Source organism: Trachemys scripta, chromosome 7 (assembly GCF_013100865.1).
Source record: "Trachemys scripta elegans isolate TJP31775 chromosome 7, CAS_Tse_1.0, whole genome shotgun sequence".
NCBI lineage: Eukaryota > Metazoa > Chordata > Testudines > Emydidae > Trachemys > Trachemys scripta.
In genome coordinates, this window is record NC_048304.1 from 9,830,993 (window position 1) to 9,853,192 (window position 22,200).

Below are 22,200 nucleotides of genomic sequence, written 5' to 3' on the forward strand. Positions count from 1 at the left end.
GGCTACAGATAGGTGAAAGATCAAGAAATGTGAGGTGAAAACCAAGAAGTTAGAGATCCATATTTCACTTAATTAAGAAACAAAATGGCAACCTTAATGAATTAATTATACTGATCCAGTACTGACCACAAATAGCTTTTTCTAAGGAGAATTAATGAACAACTCTGCCCTTTTCGAAATGTGGCAGTTTTTCCATGCAGAAAACCTCATCTATTTTTACCTATATTTGTTTGGGAAGGGAAAAAAAACCCTAACCTCTCCCCCAAAGGCATTAACCCATACCAAAACCCAGGACCAATGGAAATTCACGTTTTACATCAAACTCATTGGAAGAAACAGAAATGGTAAATTACATTTTAAATGACTACAACAACTTCAGACAAACTGGGTTAAAATCTGGTGCTCACAGCTGAAATCCTGTCTGATGTTTTTTACCTGTGTTCGCACACATTCACACTAGCACGTATATTCATGCAGATGACTAAATATAGAGCCATTCTGTAGATACTGCAAAGTGCGGTCCCAGTAATGCATTGAAAAACTCTGATTGGCACCCTAATGATCAGCAACAGAGATTGCAGCCTGGCCAACCTTGGGACCATTTGCTGGGCAGCTGCTTCAAGGAAGTTACTTAACCAAGTTTAGCTAAGCAATCAGATTAAGAGAGAATCAGGGATTGACTACCCCATCTCCATCCCACCTGTGTGGCCCCCTGCAGGAGACATTGTGACAGAGTGACAGAGCAGGTAGAGACCTCAATACGTTTCTGCTGTAGTGGATTACATGTAGCAGACAGACTAGATTGTCATAATGCTCCCGTCTGAACCTAAAAATCTATTAATCAATGATAGAACATATTTGGTTACAGCCAAAATTATGAAGCTCTAAATGTACTATGCACTTTTCCCAATATGCATATTATTACCCCCTATTTTTGACATCTCACCAAAACTGCTAAGGACTTGTATAACCACTAATTTAACACATCACTTTCTTTGGAGGATTCTAGTGCATCTTTCTAGAACACCTAGGAGAAATGCTCATCACAAAAACAATTTTGATTCTGACGCTTCTTTCAGCTGCAAGCTCCAATCTCCATTTGATTTTAGTATAAACAAGTTTGCCTACTATTTAAAACTGATTTTTTTTTCAGTTTGGTGCCTGAATATCATTGTGAAGAGCACATCAGAAATACCTAGACAAATATGAATTGAAATGCTGGATTTTAAATTCTATCGTTACTAACTAATGAGAACAATTTCTCTCTCTCCTCTTTGTAACTTCACTTCATATACTTGCATATCATAATCACATCCTCATACCGCCTCTATTTTTCCAGGGTGTAGATCTTTAATTCCCTTTAATCTTTCTTCATAGCCCATTCCCTCCAAACCCTTTATCATCCTAGCTGCTCTCTTCTGTATTTGCTCCAGTTTCTCTTTATCCTTTCTGCAGGATAGTGCCTAGTTGCAGGTCTTATTCTGACTGTGGTTTAAATAGCGCTTTGTACTGTGTAACAGGGAAGAAGAGTCTTAAATGTGACAAACATGTTTGTACAGCCCAAGACTACATTTACCTTCTTAACTATGGTTTGCATCAAATGCCTCACTTTAATTTCTCATGCTCTATAGTGCCTACGTCATTTCCCACATAACCGATGCTTAGTAGCTGATGTGTCATTTTGAACATGTATTTTGGATTTTTATTACCTATCTGGACAACTCTCCACTTATCCTTGTTAAATTTTATTTTATTCCTCTCTGCAGAGTCCTCTAATTTATTCAGATGACGTTCGACATATTCAGTATCTTAGGATCACATTTTTCTCTAATTAAGCTAACACTTTGACTATTTTTTCTCACTGATCTTTAACACAGCAATTCCTGTTGCTCTTGCATACAGAATTCGTGCTGGGGACGGGAAAGAGGAAAGCTCTCCAGTCTTATTTAAGCACATGCCTAACTCTAAGCATGTAAGTAGTCCCCATTGACTTAAACGGGACTTGAGTTTCAATACCTTATGCAGAAAATCACATGTACCAGTACATTTTCTACAGTAACTTTAAATGTAAGAAGAGAATCCGAGGAGGGGAAAGTCTTCTGCCCGTATATTGCCTGGTCAGGTGGCTAATAAACATGGACTATTACACTTAACATTTTACCACGATGATTCCACAGGCACAACAAAAACAGCACAGAAGGTGATCGTCACATCACATATATACTGTGAATTCGTTTTTTATGCCTCCTCCCACTAAATAATCTTGCAACATCTTTTTCTTTTTAATTTACATGCCATTTTGTAAATATACCCTAAAAGTGTGAGGAAAATGTATTATAAGAAAACAATGAAAATATATTAAATTATTTCTGCCACATGCTTTCCCCCCAGGGAACATTATAAAAAGCACCAAAATTCATAGGACACAAGTTTAGCTGTTTCCTCAGGGAAGCATGCTGAATCGTACAGGTAGTGTAAATATCATATGCTGTTGCAGGTGTTAGGCTTTCTATTTGTTTTTGTTTACTAAAAAGAATAACAAATAGTCAAACTAAAGCAGAACAACATTTGGCATGAAAATCATGGATACCAGAGCAGCCAGACATTTTGCTTTCTTGTTAATAACTTAAAGCTTTTTGAAAGACGCACATTTTCCACACGCTCCATTGGGAAAATCCCGTTTGCCATACTCTGTCCATGTTGTGATTGTGGGCCAGCTCCCATTCAAGGAGTGGTTCATCACAGGATACTTGGGGTATGTCTATACTGGAAAGCAAAACACGTGGCTCCAAGTCTCAGAGCCCAGGTCTATTGATTTGGGCTCATGGGGCTCGGGTTCAGGGACTAAAGATAGCAGCGTAGATGTTCCTGCTTAGGCTGGAACCTTTTGCTGGGTTTCAGAGCCTGAGTTGAAACCTCTACATTGCTGTTTTTTAGCCCCACAGCCCGAATCCCATGAGCCTGAATCAACCGCCTAGGGCTCTGAGACTTGGCATCTCAGGTTTTTCCTTGCAGTGTAGACATACCCTTAGACACACTCTGCAGACTTGCTGAGAACATACACTCTTCTGAAAAGCAAGGGCCGGCGCAACCCATTAGGCGAGCTAGGTGGTTGCCTAGAATGCTAACATTTGGGGTGCGGCGACCGTGGCAGCCGGATCTTCGGCCACCCCGCTCATTGGCGTTATTTCGGGGGCGGGACCTTCCGCCGCCTCTGCTGGGGGTGGCATTTTGGGGGAGAGACCTTCCGCCGCCTAGGGTGGCAAAAAAGCTGGCGGCGCTCCTGCTAAAAAGGTATACTCAACATACATCACAAGCAGAGCATGTGGAAGAAAAACAGTAGCACAACACAACAGAAAAAAAGGGAAGAAAAGGACCATGCTTGTGTATACAGGACGTATATTTATGTATACAGGACATATGCGGCTATGCCAGTTCTGAGTTAACTCACAGTCTAAACAACTAAGAAAATGTTTCTTCTAAGAATGATTTCCTGTAAACTCTGCACTGGTATGCTGCAAACAGAACTCTGCACCTGCAGAGTTAACCATGTGCTACTAAGAGTAACCAAAAATGAAACCAGCAAGATTGTTCTGGAATTTGCTCTGAGCTGAATTTTTTTTTTATTAATGTTATAACTTGGATTCTATAATAAAACAAATGGCAGAACATAGGTTGCTGAGAGTTAAAACCTACTTTTCACACTACATTGACCACAGCACCCACAGGCACAGCTACAATGTCTTTCTATGAATGGGACAGATTGCCATATGGATGCAGACACTGAACAAGCTGTACAACTCTCGGCGACAAGTGCCTAGGGGACTGTCCTATATTAGCACCACCTGTGCTGTGGAAATTGCGCTCTGTATATGAAATGGCATTTAAGGACCCATCAGGATGTTATTTTTGAATACACACAAAAAGGAAAATTACAGTTAAAAGAATTCTCTGGCTAGCATATCTGTTGCTCAATTCCTGAAATAGTTTCCCAAAGGAACAGCTATCTTCTTTATTCACACAGCCTGAAATGACAAGCTGCAACACGTACTAACAATTTCCCTTTGTGTGCTTACACCATTGTTTTAATGAGCAGAATATACTTTATAATATACATATGCCTCTACTGATTACATAGAAGAAGAAAATAAAAAAAAATGCACACACACCTTAGAGTCACCTGCCATATGAAAAAAACTCATTTGCATTACACAAATGAGTAGTTGCTTACTTGTGAAAACCAAGCAGCATATGATAGGTTGGTTTCCCCAACAAAATGCAGGCACAAACCCAATTAACAAATTACGGGATTTCAGTGTATGTCTCTTCACTACCTTGAAAATATAACCCTATTTGTCTTAAAACTAAAGCACTCAAGATTAGCACAAGATTTTGGGGGTTGTGAGGGAAGGAGGAAGAGATCTTTGCCTCTGTACCATTTCATGTCAATCCTGAATGAGAAGAAATTCCTCCTTCTTCAATCCTTAAGAAATAAAGGATGCCAAGAAAAAGTAAAGTAAAATAAATGGAATTAAACAAAAACAGTTGTAAAATGAACATTATAACCCAGGGAAAATGATGTCATTTTATTGAAAAACTGATTTTTCCATTAAAACATGGTGAGATGGATGAACTGTATACAGCTTAAGGATGGTGTGTTACTTTAAATGACACTCGGTATCTTAGTGGTAAGACATATTAAGTGATATAAGAGCTGTCATACTCAATGCTGGAGTTTTATTGAATAGCAGAGTAAACAGTCATATGAAAATCATCTAACTTACTCCTCATTTTTAAGACATTTTCAAGGGTGTTTCTTTTTCCTTCCCAGATTGTTTTCTATGTGACTGAAAATAATACAGCTCTTCTTCATCTCCCTGTCCAGCTCTTTCCAATAGTTACCATCTCTGGTGCATATACTGAGAAATGATTCTCTTGCACACAAGAGGAAAAAGAAGAAAACATGAATCCCATATTTTAATGTAAATAAAAAAATAAAAAAAGATAAAAGAGGTCAACTTTTAAGACCAATATATAAACACCTTTAATTGAAAGAGAAGACATTAGTTGGACACTAAGTACAGAGACAAGGATGTTTTACTAAAATTCTAGCTGCCACAATTAAATGAAGTGCACATATGTACACAATTAGCAGAAAACCATCATCTATTTATTTGGTATGTAAAAAAACCATTAAGCTGCATTAAACAGACATGTAATTATCTGAGCTGCAAGAAAAGGGAGGAGATATGCAAAGTACTCAGATATCAAACAATGATCTGTTGGCCAGATGGAGGTATAAAACAATACATATGCTAAAATTTGGAAAAGTTCTGCTGTGTGTCTGCCAAGGCTCACCCAATCTATTTAATTTTTTTTTTTTTTTTATTATACACTAGTTTAGTATTGGGAGTTGTATAACTGATCGTTATTACAAGTGACCAGAAACAAATGAACCATTTGAGTTAAGAAGTTCTCTGATGTCAGGTCAGGTTCCCGAGGATTGTAAAGTGGCAAACATAACACCATTATTCGTAAAAGGGCCACATGATAAAGTAAGCAATTATACTTGTGGAGGGAAATCCTAGGAACAATTTTGTGGGATTTTGTGAGAATACCCTGAGAAGTATAATTTGATTAAAGACCTAAGACATGGGTGGATGAGGAAATGGTCTTGCGTAACTAATTTGCTAGCATTCCTCAAAGAAATGACTATCACGGTAGATGGTGCACATAGTGAATGTAGTTGATGTTATCGTCTGATTAAAAAAACCCATCGATAATGAAAATTAGCAACTATGGACTTGGGTCATGGAAGAGGGAATTTTTAAAAAGCAGGTTGGGTAGAAAACTGACTCAATTAATGGTATTTTCTCTAGTTGTAATGAGAATGCCAATTGTATGCTGTCCTGACAAATGTTGAGCTATAATATCTATCTATAATTTAAGTAAGACGAATAAATGGAAGGAAAACAGGAAACTGATTCTCAGCTTGCATAAAGAGTCATAGCTCCAGTGGCATCAATGGGGCTGTGACAATTTATACCAGGTGCGGCTCTTCCCCACAAAGTTAAGCCATCCTGCTACCCTGTTTCCCCGAAAATAAGACAGTGTCTTATATTAATTTTTGCTCCCAAAGATGCGCTAGGTCTTATTTTCAGGGGATGTCTTATTTTTCAGAAATGAAAAATGCCTTATTATCGGTGGATGCCTTATTATCGGGGAGGTCTTATTATCGGGGGGATGCCTTATATTACAACGAGAGGCAAAACTGTAAGTAGGCCTTATTTTCGGAGGATGTCTTATTTTCGGGGAAACAGGGTAGTGCTAGACACCATGAGGAATGAGGCAGCTAGATGCAGTTTTTTGACCATTTAAATGGAAGTTTCATATAGGCTTTAAAAGAACAACTATATGCCTAGGGTCAAAACAGAGACTTTGGATCAAATTCAACGCTGGAGTAACTGAGTGCAACTGCATTCATGTCAATGGATTGCACATGCTTATGTACCAGGAATGAAGCTGGCCCAATATATTAAGGGCCAGATTCTGATACACTTACTCGCCTTGAGTTGTGCTCACCTACTCTTTGAATAGTTCCATTGAAATCCTGGAGTAAGGCACTTCTCACGGCGAGTAAGGCTGGCCGAATCAGGCCCTAAATGGCACAACCATGCTGCACAAACCGAAGTCTAGATGCTCCCTGCCCATGGGGATGGTTGGAGTTGGTCCTGCTTTGAGCAGGGGGTTGGACTAGATGACCTCCTGAGGTCTCTTCCAATCCTAATCTTCTATGAGTCTATGTAAAAGTGCAGGAGAGGAACAATATTCACCACCTCTTGTGAGCTTCCAGCCAACCACATCATCCACTCAGTACTACCTGTATTGTGGAAAAGGAGAGGGGCTGGCATTGATTTTTAGAGCAAGCTGAGCTCCATGGGTAATATGGTAATGTCCATGGTAACCTCATATATATATGAAGCCAAATGAAGGGTCCGTTGACATCTATATGATCCTCACTCACCCCCATTCTTAGGAGGAGGGTTGGTATGTGGCAGAGGAGGGCAACTTTTTGATGACTTTAGCTGCCCTTCCCTATGTGGCACCAAAACTCCCTTATGCAGTATGTTAGAGACACAGAGTTATTGCTGATCAGGGCTGTAATGACTTACAATGCTCACTACACTGTTCTCTACATTTGGGAAGGAAACCTATCCAGTGTGCATGTTCCCTAACTCCTCCCCTCCTGGCCGACCTTGGCCAGGCAAAGCTGCAATTGGAAGAGATGTGGGCACAATGGGCAGGAGGATGCCGCTTTCCCCTCCAATCCCGTTATGGTAGGTTCTCCATAACGTGGATCCACATGCAACTGAGGGGATCACATGCATTTCTGTTGTGCAGAACACAGAAAAAGGTCATAATAGCTGGCCTACGGAACACGACGCAGCCTTCATTTAAGGCAAAATGTAAGGTGAAATGCAACTGAAACTCTGATTTTATAAATACCTGTTTGGAGGAAAGGCGGAAGGGGTCGAACGAGGAAATAAATCGGATGTAACCTAATGGATGTAGGCCGCCGATAGAGGTATAAGGAGTGCATACTGATGAAGGTTTCAAAAACCAACTGCATAGAAGAAAGCGGATGTGAAGGAGCAGATTCTCCCTTGCCCTGCATCACTGGCACCAGCGCAGAATGAGCGACAATGGCTACACAAGAAGCAAGGCAATGGATAATCAGACCCTGGGAGTATATAGAGACAACAGGCTGAATTATTTCACCCAGACTATTAATTACGGGCCACATTCCATAGTCTATAATCAAGCTGAACCACTATTCACTCAGTTAAGGGCCATTGAATTTAACCCAATGATTGGTTGGCATTAGGGTTGCCAATTTTGGTTGGCTGTATTCCTGGAGATTTCATCCCATGACAATCTTTAATTCCTGGAGACACCAGGCCAATCCTGGAGGGTTGGCAACCCTAGTTGGCATGTAAAGTTAAAACAAACTCTATATATTCAGCTTAGGAAGCAAATCAATGGTCTGCCATGCCACTACCCGCTCCTCCTTTAGAGCCTTCCTCAAGCCTCATTCCTTCTGCAATACATGCAAGAAACGAGTCACATAAATCACCTATTTATTTATTCCATTTACTTATTTGAGTTAACTGCCTACTCATGTGGAGGGAAGGTATTCAAATATGGTAGAAAAGGACATAAAGACAGTAAAAATCAGACAAGGAATTCATGAAGGCTTTAGAAAGGTTTACTGGACAAATGGTCTTTTCCTGTGTCTAGTAAATACTAAAAATACTAAAAAATATCATAATTCACATATATAATTGCAACCCTCAAACTAATAGAACTTCTCTTGTAATGAATTATTTCATACATATGTACATGAGCACATACACCTGTCATCATCTTGTTGCAATCAACAAAAAGAGCTGCAGACTTAGAATTGAGACTCTCTAAAATAGGGGAACAAAAATCATATTCCCGCAGATTCTCTCCTGTGGCAAAGTTGCTTTTTTTGCTACTCTGATGGCACAAAACAGCCCTAAAGTCTACAGACCCATCTAAAAGGAGGATCGCCCCGAGCATAGGAGGATCCTCTGGTGACAGGGGATGGTATAATGAGATTGGCTACAAAGGCAGGTGGCCCACTGGTGACTGCCAGTAGTAAAAATCCCCAACTGCTGGAGATGGGATATTAGATGGGGAGGGCTCTGAGTTACTACAAGAATTCTTTCCCAGGTGTGTGGCTGGTGTGTCTTGTCCACATGCTCAGGGTCTAACTGATCGCCATATTGGGGGTCAGGAAGGAATTTTCCCCTGGGTCAGATTGGTAGAGACCCCAGGTTTTTTTTCGCCTTCCTCTGCAGCTTGGGGCACCAGTCACCGGCAGTGTACATGGTAAATTCTCTGTAACTTGAAGTCTTTAAACCATGATTTGAGGACTTCAGTAACTCAGTCAGAGGTTAGGGTCTATTTCAGGAGTTGGTGAGGTTCTGTGACCTGCAATGTGCAGGTCAGACTAGATGATCACAATGGTCCCTTCTGACCTTAAAGTCTATGAGACACAGAACTGGTGTAGCATGTGCGACCAGTGCTTCTCTATACCCCGAAAATTCCAGCTACCATACCAGCCTCTTGGGAGTGCTGACAACTGCGTAAGTTACAGAAGCCTGAGGATCGCACTAGCTTATGTAGGGGAACTGGATCAGTGTACAGACACCTGAGAATCCTTGGAGACTTTATGTGTTACATTACATAATAATAGTACCATCTAGCTCTTCTATAGTGCTTTTCATAAGTTGATTTCAAAGTATTTTACAAAGGAGATCAGGATCATAATCTGTTGTAAGCCTCTGGACAATTTCAGATCATTTTAAAGGAGTCATGCATTTAGATATATTTTGACTTAAAATACTTATGTACAAATAATTTAAATATGTTTATGTTACAGCTACGACAATGCCCGACAATCTTTAAAGTAAGGAGTCACATACATAAAACACTTTAGCAAATACATTTTTGCTGCTGTGTTAACAAAATGTGTGAGTTTCCCCAAAATGAAGATGCTGTGGAACAATATGAAAAAGACAAGGTATTGCCCTTCATGCTTCAACATACAGCAGACGTTCTTAACTGGCTTCATTTATTTATTTATTTACTTACTGGGAAAAGAGTGCTTTTTATTGCAGAAACCCAAATGCTGATAAGATGATGAGAGGTTTGCATGCTAGTTGATGGTCTCACTTTTTCTTATCCTTTGTGAATACAAGTATCTATAACTAAATATTTCCCCTAGGGTACTGACGACTGAGGTATGTTTATTGCATTGAGTGAATTTATATATATATATATATATATATATATATAAAATCAGCACAATAAACATTATTAACTTGTCTGAGTAAAATCAAAGCATGAAACACACAGGCAGTGCTGAATTCTAATGATGCTGAATACCCATGATTGCATGGGGAAAGGATCTTAACAAGCCTTGATTTGAGCTTTGGCATCCGCCTCACAAATCACACGAAATGTTCTCCCTTTAATAGTGCTGAATATTGATAAATGTCTCTGCACGCCACAACAGGGAAGTGGGTCTCTATTGGCAATCTTTACCAAAGTGTGTTTTTTCCTTCTCAACACTCCAGGGTTTACCCTGAATGATTTAATTATAATTTTCCTTGTGTAAGACAAATTAAAGAGGAGAGTAGGAGTGTCATGCCAAAGCAGATTATTTATCTCCTTAACAGATTGCTGCGCACCAAACCCCAGAGCTGCTGCTGCTGCTTACAGAACTGGGCGCAATGTGGGACGAAAGCATAGATGTAATATACATTTAAAGACAAAGTGAATGAAAGCATTAACCCATTATTTCTAGCTGGAATTATATCATTTAATTAAAAAAAGGTTTCTGTCAAAGCAATATTCACAGGGCATTAAAAAAACAAAACCAACCCTCTCACCAACCTCTCTCTTTTCTTGACCTATTTTACAAATTGGGAATATCCACGGCTCCAAAATGCATTTGGTTCCCACTTGAGTCTCCTGAAGCTGTGCATGCACATCCAAGGGAAGATTCTGAGCACGGGTGGTTGCATTTGCTATTTGTCTAGTGGTAGAGGAGAACTGTGATCCAGTCCTGGTGACTGTCTCCCCTGATTAACTATAGTTGCCACTTCTGCCACCACCATCACAAATCTGAGCTCAGATCCACCAATCTGATATGTGCAGGCGGACCCTTAAGCCTATCGGTATCCAGCTGCAGGACTGGGGCCTTAGCTTGGTGACACCTGAGCATGGTTTAAAAAAAAAAAAAAAAAGGTTTATTTCTCCCATTCTTTTAAAGTACTTATCCATTGCTCAAATCCCTTCGTCCGGAAGATGCAGGGCATGCCGCTCAATAACTCCACAAAATCCAGAACAAAGTGCTCCAGTAACATGTGCCAGGAAGGAGGAGGATGAGGACAATGACAATTATGTCCCACATAACCAACTTGCATCCCTAAAGCTCACTCCCTGTCCAAAAGCCCAAAGGCAGGGGAGGAAAAGCTTTATGCACACCCTACAAGCTAATGTTACTCCTACCTGCAAGTGATTATTTATTGCTGCTGGGTGATCGTTAGTGTGTGGCTGTACATGATTAATTGTTAGGGCATTTGGAGCTTTTCCAGTGTTTTTTATTGTTTAAATCTAAATCAGTAACTCCGGATTGGGTCAGATCAAGACTGACAGCAAGTTCCACTGGTCTTACGCTGAAGATGCCCTGTCACCAGCCCCATTTCTTTTAAACAGGTGTCTCTCTCCTGATAATCAACGCACAGATATCACACGGGGCGTGAGGAGGATGCCAGCTGGGTGGCCCCAACCACGCAGGACTCTCTGGTTCGATACAAAGCGACAAGACTATGGAGCATTTGTGCAATGTGTTCCCCATGTGAAACACTGCTCAGTAAGTGGGCAGTCGTATTCTGCACGAAGTCCAGCTTCCACATGGTCTCGAAGTCTAGTCCCATTGCAGTGGGTGTTACAACAGCTTAGTGTGGAGGTAGCACACACACAAATAACTGGTGCTCTGCCCGCACGTGAAATGAAAATTTAACATGCTTCTCAGTTCCTACCGATACAGGGGGAAAAAAGGGCACTTGGCTTTAGTGGCAACTTGAGACCCCAGAAGCCCCTGGGGATCCAGCCAGACCAAGTGGCAGATCTACATAACGAGCGGTGCTCACATTCCTCCAGTCAGGATGCTGATTTCATCTTTGCCAACTCTTCCTGTGGCTCTCCCCATTCTGCTACCATGAGCTCCGTCTTACCCGGATTGAGCCACAACTTGTTTACCCTCCTCTCAGCCCCAATCCAATTCACACAACTGGCTGTTCTGCTGAACGAGCTGGGTCAGATGGAATAAAAGACACAGGCTCCAATCCTTGAGTCTGGCCAAGCAGTGCTCGATACAGACCCAAGAGGGATAGGGGGATAAAGAGGATGTAGGTGCTGGCCCCGTTTCCTCCTCTAGGCCCATGCCCTATGTGCAGGGGAGTCTCCCATGCTGGAGGAACCTTCGCTTGCCCAATTTGTGCAGCCACTGCAGCAGTGCAAACGTGTTGTGGCATGGCGCCAGGATCTGGCCCCCAGAGCGGAGAGTCATCTGTCAGTTTTAGGATTTTGTACTAGTGCCCATCACTGCAGTGTCTCAACAGTTGCTGAAGCCATTGGAATCCCTTTTCTCGCGAACCCTCCTCAGAATGCCATACAGAACAGAAAGGGCACCAAGACGCAATCTGCTGTACCCTCCAAAAGACCATTCTTCGGGCAGAAAAGCAACCGCCCCAAACTATCCATAGGATAGTTGCTAAGAAAGGAACTTTCGGTACTGCTAAGAAGTTCATGTACCGTTTGTAGCCTACTAGTGAGAAGTGTTAGGTCTAGATTGATGTTCAGAACTGCCATTCATACACTTCCTGACACACCAGGCCATATCCTGACATCCCCTCCTATTTGAGTAAAATCTGCATTGATGTCACTATGGGTTTTGACTGAGCACTGAGTGCAGGATCAGATCCATATACTTACTTCCCAAGCTTAATTTTTTGATCTGGTATTAGATGAGAACAAAAATATGAAGTCTATGTTCTCTCTGCTACTATTCTGTAGGTTTCTTCCCTCTGTTTGCTTTTACATATACATCTCAACCCATCAGAGGGGTACTTTTTCTTATTATTCATTTACCACCCTGAATACAGGGATGGTACACAAATACTCTTTCGAAGAGGGAGTGAGTGAAATACATCTAAACAAGAAGAGTTTTGTGTGTCATGTGAAATCTAAGCAGGCACCACAATGCCTGATGAGACTGCTACAAAAACCTTAAGTGCATCAGCAGGCATTCTGCTGTGTATAGTCTCATGCTCTCCTTATGGATAAAGATGTAATTCAATCACTGCAGCAAATGGATGGCATAAACCTTCAAATAGAGAAAGGCAAAGCAAAGTCCAGAGCCCTCTTATTTTAATTCCCAGCTGTGTTTGTGTTTTTATATTTTGAGAATGTAGGGAATTTAATAGATAAACAACTAAGTATCATAATAAACTAATATACTGTGTATTATAAATTCAACTGAGGTTTTTTCTAAGGTCTCTCGCTAACCTATTACATCTCAAAACCTTCAGCGATATATTAATAACTTTCTAAATAATTGTGTGGAATTTCACTAACAAAATATACATATCACCTTTTTTGAAAAGTAATTGCCTTCAGACCAACATTTATAATATAGTGTATAGACCAAATATTTTCAGCTCTGTTTTACAATAATATGGAAAGCAAGTTCCAATTTCAAAATGGATTCATACATCCATTACATCATAGATCCCATAGATGGAATAAATAAATTGCCCAGGGAGGTTGTGGAATCTCCATCATTGGAGATTTATAAAAGCAGGTTAGACAAACACCTGTCAGGAAGGGTCTAGATCAGAGATGGGCAAACTATGGCCCGCAGGCCACATCCAGCCCGCGGGACCCTCCTGCCCAGCCACTGAGCTCCTGGCCCGGGAGGCTAGCCCTCAACCCCTGCCCTACCGCTTCCCCTCCCCCACAGCCTCAGCTCACTGCGCCACTAGCGCAATGCTCTGGGCGGCGAGCTCTTGCTGGACAGCGTAGCTGCAGAGCCGTGGCCTGACCCAGTGCTCTGTGCTGCACGGTGGCGTGGCTGCCTGTCCTGGTGCTCTGGGCTCCACAGCTGTAGCGCTGCCAGCCACTGGTGCTCCAGGCAGCACGGTAAGGGGGCAGGGAATGGGGGGGGGGGTTGGATAGAGGGGGTTGAATGGGGGCAGGGGTCCTAGGGGGGCAGTCAGGAAGGAGAGGAGGGGTTGAATGGGGCGGCAGGGGTCAGTCAGGGGCGGGGGTTCCGGGGGCAGTCAGGGAACAGGGAGTGGGGGAGATGGGGTGGATGGGGCAGGAGTCCCGGGGGGGGCAGCAAGGAGCAAGAAGCAGGAGGGGTCGGATAGGGGGCGGGGGCCGGGCCACGCCTGGCTGTTTGGGGAGGCACAGCCTCCCCTAACCGGCCCTCCATACAATTTTGGAAACCCGATGCGGCCTTCAGGCCAAAAAGTTGGTCTAGATAATACTTAGTCCTGCCATGAGTGTAGGGGACTGGACTAGATGACCTCTCGAGGTCCCTTCCAGTCCTGTGATTCTATCTCCACTGTGTTCCAAACTTAACTTAGGGAGGGACCTATTGTTTCCTACTAAGTGAGAGCAGACCCATTCCATTGTGTGGTCTTTAATTGTTTGAAAAAACTGAGATATTTTAAAAAAATACAGGAGTACAAATATGACCTGAAAAATCATAAAAAAACCTCTTCTTGTTCAGCTGTACAAAATGATTAGATTGTATCTTTGCTTTTAATTAAACACTATCAAGTTAGTTTAGTACCCCATCTATTCCTTCATGGAAACGATATCCTGCATGGTGTGTGTTATAACCAATACATTGGTTTCATATCTATATATGAATGTACACTCATATGAACGTCAGAGTCCTTCCTATGTAAGTTACAAAATTATTCCTACTGTATATAACAATATCTCAACAGTAATTTTCTCAAGGGTGTGTTCTATATATTATACCTATACATAACAGTTTGATTTTCTTAATGTTAGAAAGATACGCAATGCGTTCATGTAGTTTTCTTATCAACATGCTTTCAATCACTGGAATAACTCCCAGGCCGTGAGTAAAAGGGTGAAGGAAGAACAAATCTATCCATTTCTGTGGAATCTAGCTTTCATCAAAAACTAAACATTAAATTTCTAGGCTAGCGACGAGAATCTTCTGAAATGTCAACTAATGTACACAGTACTGTCTTCCTTAGTCTGCAGACCCAGTTCCAGTCCCTCTGCTGCTATTTCCAATTAGCAGCAAAGAGAAAAGCAAGACTTTGGTCAGTCTCAACGTTACTGCTCAGAATCTCTATGGACAAAAGGGAATGGGAAAGGAATCGTGTCAATTTCACTGTGCTCCTTGGGAAAGCTATGTAGAAAACCAGAGGCTCCTTGGAGGAAGGATGGAGTAGCAGAGATGTCCTATCTCCAGCAGTTGGCAGGCTGGTAGAGGGATGAAGACTACAGTAGGGGCTTCGGAGGGAAGGATCTCCTTCCAGCAGCTAAAAGGAAGTGAGAGTTGATATGAAAGACAGAGCAGGCTCTCTCGTTGGAATTCCAAACACACCTGTCCATCATGTCACTGGGGATAGGAACTGCACTTCTCATCAGAGCATGCTGCAGGACCTCACAAAGGGGGGATACATCTTTCATATCAGTCTCTGGCTAGTAAGTGTCTGGTATTGTTTTGCAAGCACAGAAACTCTGTTTCATAGAATATGAATCTTGATTTGACACTTGTGTACGCACACGCACAGGGTTCAGACTAAACCTTAAGCCTGAACTCTTACAGTAGCTTTCCAAACAAGAACAAGAACTGCCCTTTACTTAGGAGCATATATTTCACTGTAATCAATAGTTAAAAATACAACGTTAGAAGTATCTTATGGAAGTGATGCAGAAATGTCAGGGGGGAAAAAACCTCAATGAAATAGTCTTCACCTCAAGTGGAACCATACTTAAGAAGCATCTTCAACAGACAACCCCCGAATTAAGCCACCACTTTCAAACTACCACCCAGGCAAGTACAAATTAGTTCAAACTTTTAAAAACCAACCCTGTGCGAGTAATCTGAATTTACAGGTACTTTAAAAGAAATATTGCACTTCTTATCAACCTGGAGAATTCAAAACTGTTCTGTTTTGTGGGAGTGGGTGAATACAGAAGATCTGCAACCATATAACATAATGTAAGACAAGGAACTACAACATGGTAACTAGGTGGATGATGTATGATAAAATGCATGGTACTGACCAACTAATTCTTCCTCACCCCTGATTTAAATCCCTAGGGCACATCAACAGTAATACTAATGCCATGTTGGAAAAGTTAAAGCAATTATAATCTTCACATCCCAGATCATATTCAAAACAGTTTTAATAAACTAATCATGCATGCATTGGTGTAGCATTCATCCAATTAGCAAGCCATACAGACCTAAACAAAGGGCACGTCTTCATTACCCACCCGGATCGGCGGGTAGAAATCGATCTATCGGGGATCGATTTATCGCGTCTCATCTAGACACGATAAATCAATCCCCGAATCGACGCGCGTACTCCACCTCGTCAGGAGGAGTAAGTGGAGTCGATGGGGGAGCTGCGGTGGTCGATTTGCCACCGTCCTCACAGCGGGGTAAGTCGAATAGGATACTTCGACTTCAGCTAAGCTATTCACATAGCTGAAGTTTGCGTATCTTACATCGACCCCCCCCCCAGCATAGACCAGACCAAAAGGGCCAAATTCTGCCCCGTCATAAATCTTCTGCAAACTCACTGCAATCAATGGCAGGAGAAAGCAAGGGCAAAATGTGGGCCAGGTTATCGGCCACCATTGTAAATAATCTCCCGTTAGAGTCACCAATATCACAGTAACCAGATACTGATTTACACGTAGATATATGTAAATTCTATCAGCACCTACCTCTCCCTTTTAGGAGTGTGGACCGATAGCTGTCCGTTAGTTGAGGCATGTGGGTTTATTATTAAGGAGGTCTTAGAAGGTGCTGAAGAGGAGACACATGTGGTGGACAGGTCCAAACTGCTGTGGTTGTTGCTTGCTATTTCCTCTGCTGTATGAGAGCTTGTCACTTCTTTCCAGAGCTGCTGCAGTTCTGTTGGAATCATGCCTGAAACAAACAAATTGGATAATTAAATCAATTAACAGCTAATTCGGCCCTCTTAAAACAGTAATTAAATCAAAGAGTCAGTAAACAAAGCCTACTGTTAGTTTTCTGTGTGTTTTTTTACAGAAGTAACACTTCATGTTTCCTGCTAAATTGATTAGCGCCCAACATGCAGTTCCTATTAAAGCAAGATTTCTGGGGGAAAATATGTGCTGTTAATTAGTATTTCTATGATTTTTGTACCAGAGGGCCCAATCCCAAAGTCCCTTTGGAGGCAGAGCTCCAAATGAGTTTTGCCTGTGAGATCACTGCAAGAAAGTGGGGCCAGGCTATACTCTGCAGCCATCTGAAGAAGTTTTGTTGCATTTTTTAAAAAGAAAGAATTGAATATGTTCTAATCTATTTTTAGAACCAAGGAAGATCTTCAAATAAAATTATTCAACTGTGTTATTATGACAACATGAACCACAATATGACTAATTTTGTGCTTTAGTTTTAAATGATGACAAATAGCTTTATTATTAAATACAGTTTTTATTAATCACTTTTAGACATAAATTATGAATTCATATTGTCTTCCTGGAATGCTTTTCAAATTTTAACAGTCAAATTGATTATACTATGATTATTTCATTAACACACCTATCTTTCTCATTAATTTTGGTTTCTAGTACTGCTCACTTAATTGATGGATGTGTCTATTGAAAAACTGTATAACTTTCTATACAAGTAACACTATTATTACTGTCATTTCTTAGATCAATGCTAATGAGCCATTCAAAAGTGAAATGAAAACATAAAATAAGCTTCAAGAAATGTTGTTTCATAGTAGCGTCAAAATGGACACCAGCCTTATTTACAAGGTTCAACCAGCATTCCAGGTGAGAACTTTACACAACACCAGTGGGATAAAATTCATCTTTGGAGATGCATCAGGGAGTAACATGGCCCAATACAACCTGGACTTTGATCATGTTATAAACATAATCTTTATTCAGAATGCATGATCTAATCCCTCACGTTCTCACATCACAGAACATTTCAATGCTATTTCAGAACGGTATGGGAGAATAGAATAAGCAGAAGTGACAGCATCTTTTTAAAGACATCTATCTAAAACATATAAAAACCTGAAAGTTTTCAAAAAAAAAAAAAAGTCTGCTTTAGAATAGGACTTCCTGGGTATTTGGTCCAGTTTTCATGTTTCAGTGTGTTGTAACGCTGCAGCTATCCTAAGGAAATCTGCCATTTTCTGAATACACAGCAGCAGCTCAAACAGGCATGTATCCTACCAAACCTACGGTATTGGGAGGGGGAGGCAGTATGCATTATATTCATTTGAAACACATAATAAAAAATGCCAAGGTCTAAATTTAATTTATTTTTGTCATTTAGAATACAATGGATAGATAATCATCTCAACGTGATCAGCCAAACATCTTTACTTTGCTAAACTGTTAAAGATTTTAATTATGCTAGCTTTGGAGAGCACTGGTCTAATGAGGCGATAGACTCCAGAGAATCTAAGTGGTTAAGAACTGTGAAATGAGTCTGATAGGATTTTTTTATATTCACCGTGGATCGTTTGCATATCAAAGAGGAGTAAATTATTGCACGACAGACCAATAACCTTCCCCGCCTTTCTGAGAGTAGCATTAACAAAAACAGTTGGTCTCTGCTAACGGTTCACTGCAAAAAATGCTAAAATGCTTAAGTATCTGCAATTAATATATATTATAAAAGAAGCTTCAATTTATACAGTCGGTGATCAGACAATCTTAAGACACATCTATCGCTCTAAAGCCAAGTCATTTTTCTTTCATAAATATCAAATGCCAATTTATTTTGATGGATTTTGTCCCAAATGAGCATTTAGTTATTAGACATATTCAATTATTACTTGTCCCCTGAAAATAAACCTCTGAGGCAAATTAAACAAAGAGAAAGGTCAGTACACAAGCCTATGTCCTGTTTTGCTGCATCTGGGTGATTATTTTCAAACACCTTGCAAAGTGACAGTGTGGGATGTATTTTTAGCTAACATGCTTGACAGGACTGTCTGCACACTAACAATTACCTGTGAATAGGGCTGACCCTTACGCCACTGTTTACTCAATTGCAACAATAGTGAATAGGCTTGTCTGTTGTTGATAACATATTGATATGAGACCATATGAGTCCACGACACCTATTTTTATTTTGGGGGAATAAACAAATAGAGAAAGAATAATAGTCCCTTTTTTTTTTTTTGCCACTATCTGTATCTGTAGACAAGTAGTAGATTTTTAATTGGTAGTAGTAGATCGCTAGAATTCACCTAATCATTTTTTGGATGTATTAATGATTCATTTGAAGACAAAGCTTTTACGTGTTATAGCAATAACCCCCTCCTCCAAAGTCAGTAGGTTTGGTCTACACTTAATACACAAACATAACTCATATTAACATTAATGAGAATTATAGTCACCTTTCAATGTATGAGGGTAACGTTCAGTTTGGAAGTGGAAGGCAGCAAATGCTGTGTAGTAGCAACCATTGTAGGTAATAAGAGCCAGGGTTTCAGGTCAGACGGGATTAGATAACAGAATTGTAATTATGACATCATATATATACACACAAGTGATACCAGTTACTTTAAAATGACCAAATCACGGACATCACTTGGTTAGAAAGCAAAATTTAACTCTTCAACAATAATTCCAAAGATGATTCCTAACTAAATTGTCAAATTAATAGTTGAAAGATACTCTTATTGCTTGTCAATCTAAATGGTTCTTAAATACAGTGCCACTAAAAGTACCTTCCAAAATGATGGAACAAATGCTAAAAATCAAATCAAATATGGCAAATAACATAATAAATTATGTAATTTACCCATATATAATTTCACTTTAATATTAAGGGCCAAGTTTTAAATCAATCCTCTAAAATTGCACGTGCAACTATCTGTGGTCACAATTATTTACGTCTGCAACTTTGCAAGTGCAAGCAACAGGATTTAGACCTATACCTGCCTAATCTGTGAGAGCAATCAGACAACTAGATGCCTCCATCCTATTATTTGCGCCCAGTAGTGACCTGAAGTGAGATTTGCAAGTTTAATTTTATAGCCTGATTTTGAAGAACTAGCCCTAATATAGTTCAGAATACTGCTGAAATTGGGTTTATTTTAAAATTGTGGCTGTGTACAGATGTAAAATCCAGATTATAGATGTGTCCAAGATCTGCACGACACTGCAGAGATTACAAAAATATAACATTAGAGGATGTGCTATTTTGTATAATACAATAGGCAAGTGCTGAAACAAAAATGTAGTTTAAACAATGAACGAATTCTGAAAACCAAAACAAAAATTACATATAAACTGTGGTTCACTCCTTGGAAACATTTATTAATATTACAACTACTATATGCCATCCAGAATATGACTAGGTAGCAAATGCTTTAATTTGTCATGAATACATGTCTACATTTACTTGAGGTTTTTGTGCGTTTTACAGTATTTGTTCCAGTCTGGCAAAAAATTCTCAAAAGAAAAGGGTACACTAGGGATTCTTTTTTAAATTAAAGCGTTTATTACAAATTATTTTAAACCATAACTCTGGCTCATCATTGCATTTTTCAGGACAACTAGTCCCTTTCATTATGAAAGAAAATGCAGGCACGGGTTTAAAAAATGTATGTTGTGGGGACAGCTGACAGATTACTGTTCATGGAACTCAATTTCACAACCCCAGGTATCACTGGCTCAAAGACAAACTGAGTTGCTCAACCTCTTTTTGTCCTTGTACCTCCATACCCAGGTGACCATGTTCAAGCAAGCAGAAAGTTGATTTAAACCTCATAATGACATCAGTTTTAAGCCATCATCTCTCTCTGTGATAAAAAAAAAAAGATGTGTTGTATTCCAACCTGCCTGAATTCTCAAGTTACTTTTTTTTTTTAAACTAAGTCCCAGTTTCACAAGGAATGATATCAACACTATAGTTCATTTTCCCCACTAGAATCAGACCTCTGAAGCACCTTTGTTTATATTTTTGTGAACTCTGGCATGCAGCTAGGTACCCCTTAGGTTTTAAATATGCTCCTTTCCTAATGTTGTAGGGACTAATAGTTATACTACACTGCTAACCATATCAATCAATGCCATGACTGCTGAATTACCTACTGGTGTCTCTGATGTGTTACTGCACAGATTACACTTCATGCATCACCACATCCATTTCTTTCACATTACACATGAGCGTGTCTTGTCACTGCCCAATTGCCCTCTTTTGGACAGCTTAACTGATGTACTATACAATGAACCTTACTGAGCAAACTTAATAGTATAGGAGCTGTGGGAAAAATTAGAAAGGTTGAAGCTTGAGTCCAGTGGGTGTTTAGGAACAGCTTGCGATGTTGCCAACAATAAATCTGAAGGTGTAATTAATGCACGTTGTAACATTTTGCAAGTATAAATGGCATAGCCTACGTGCCTTTTTTCTGGATTAGTTCCATACTATTCCCCCCCCACCCCATTGACAAAGATGCGCTAGAGGAGGAGTAAATATCAAAGGCCCAATCCTGCAGCCCTCACAGACACAGCCTCCACTGAAATCAACAGGAGATTCACGTGCATGGCAAGTCCAATGTCAGACCTCCATTATTTAGGCAGCCGAGGCATAAATGGCACATGCAGAATTGAATTTCTTCAAACTGAAGTCAGGAAAGGGTTGGAAGTAAACCTGTGACCCAATCTGGCCAATGAGGATTCCACCACACACAGGTATTTCCCTACATCCACCGGGGTTAGAACTTGCTGGCTATATCACCCTCCCTCTGGCAGCAATATGTATATTTTTGGGGGAACGGGGAGACAGGGGAGTAGAACTTCTTCCCTCTGTTTAAGTGAGTGTATCTAAATATAAATACACGACAGGGTTTAGCAATCGGTAGGAGACCTGAGGCGGTTAACAGCTTTGAAGAAACCAAATCATTCAACCTGAGCTGACTTGAGAGGCTAAGGTGACTCTTTATATTTAGTACATATTTTTGGGGGGGAGGGGATGGGAGAAGGGGAGAGAAGACTTCAGAAACACCAGCATTATATTTTAAAGACCTGCTCCTCCTCAAGCCATGCCAACTTTGAACAATCTGCCTTCTTAATAAGAATAGTCTGGGCTGAGGCTGCTCTCAGGGTCTTAAGGCTTGTAACACAGATAAACCCAGTGAAAATGAAGTAGAGGAAGAATAAACTATAGATTTTTAACCATTCTCAAAAGTCTTGCTAAATGAAAAGGACCTACTGACACATTTAAAGAAATCTTTAATAACCTAAGTACTTCAGAGAAGTACTTATTTACTGCAGAGTAGGACTGTGGAAAGATACATGGGGTCTGATTCTCAATTT

At 40.4% G+C, this 22,200-nt stretch overlaps 1 protein-coding gene across 20 annotated transcripts in view; it reads right to left on the minus strand.

Annotated features, from left to right (window-relative positions):
* The window catches only part of FOXP1 (forkhead box P1), a 518,592-nt gene that overhangs the window by 62,619 nt on the left and 433,773 nt on the right, over positions 1-22,200 (minus strand). For 16 of the 20 annotated variants that reach the window (XM_034777582.1, XM_034777583.1, XM_034777575.1 and 13 more), the window contains 2 exons: positions 19,275-19,325; positions 16,606-16,810 (listed from right to left, as the gene is read on the minus strand). In XM_034777582.1, the coding sequence (XP_034633473.1) occupies positions 16,606-16,810; positions 19,275-19,325 (256 nt within the window). The remainder of the gene's footprint in view (positions 1-16,605; positions 16,811-19,274; positions 19,326-22,200) is intronic. The other 4 variants (XM_034777591.1, XM_034777590.1, XM_034777585.1 and 1 more) reach the window with 1 other exon arrangement.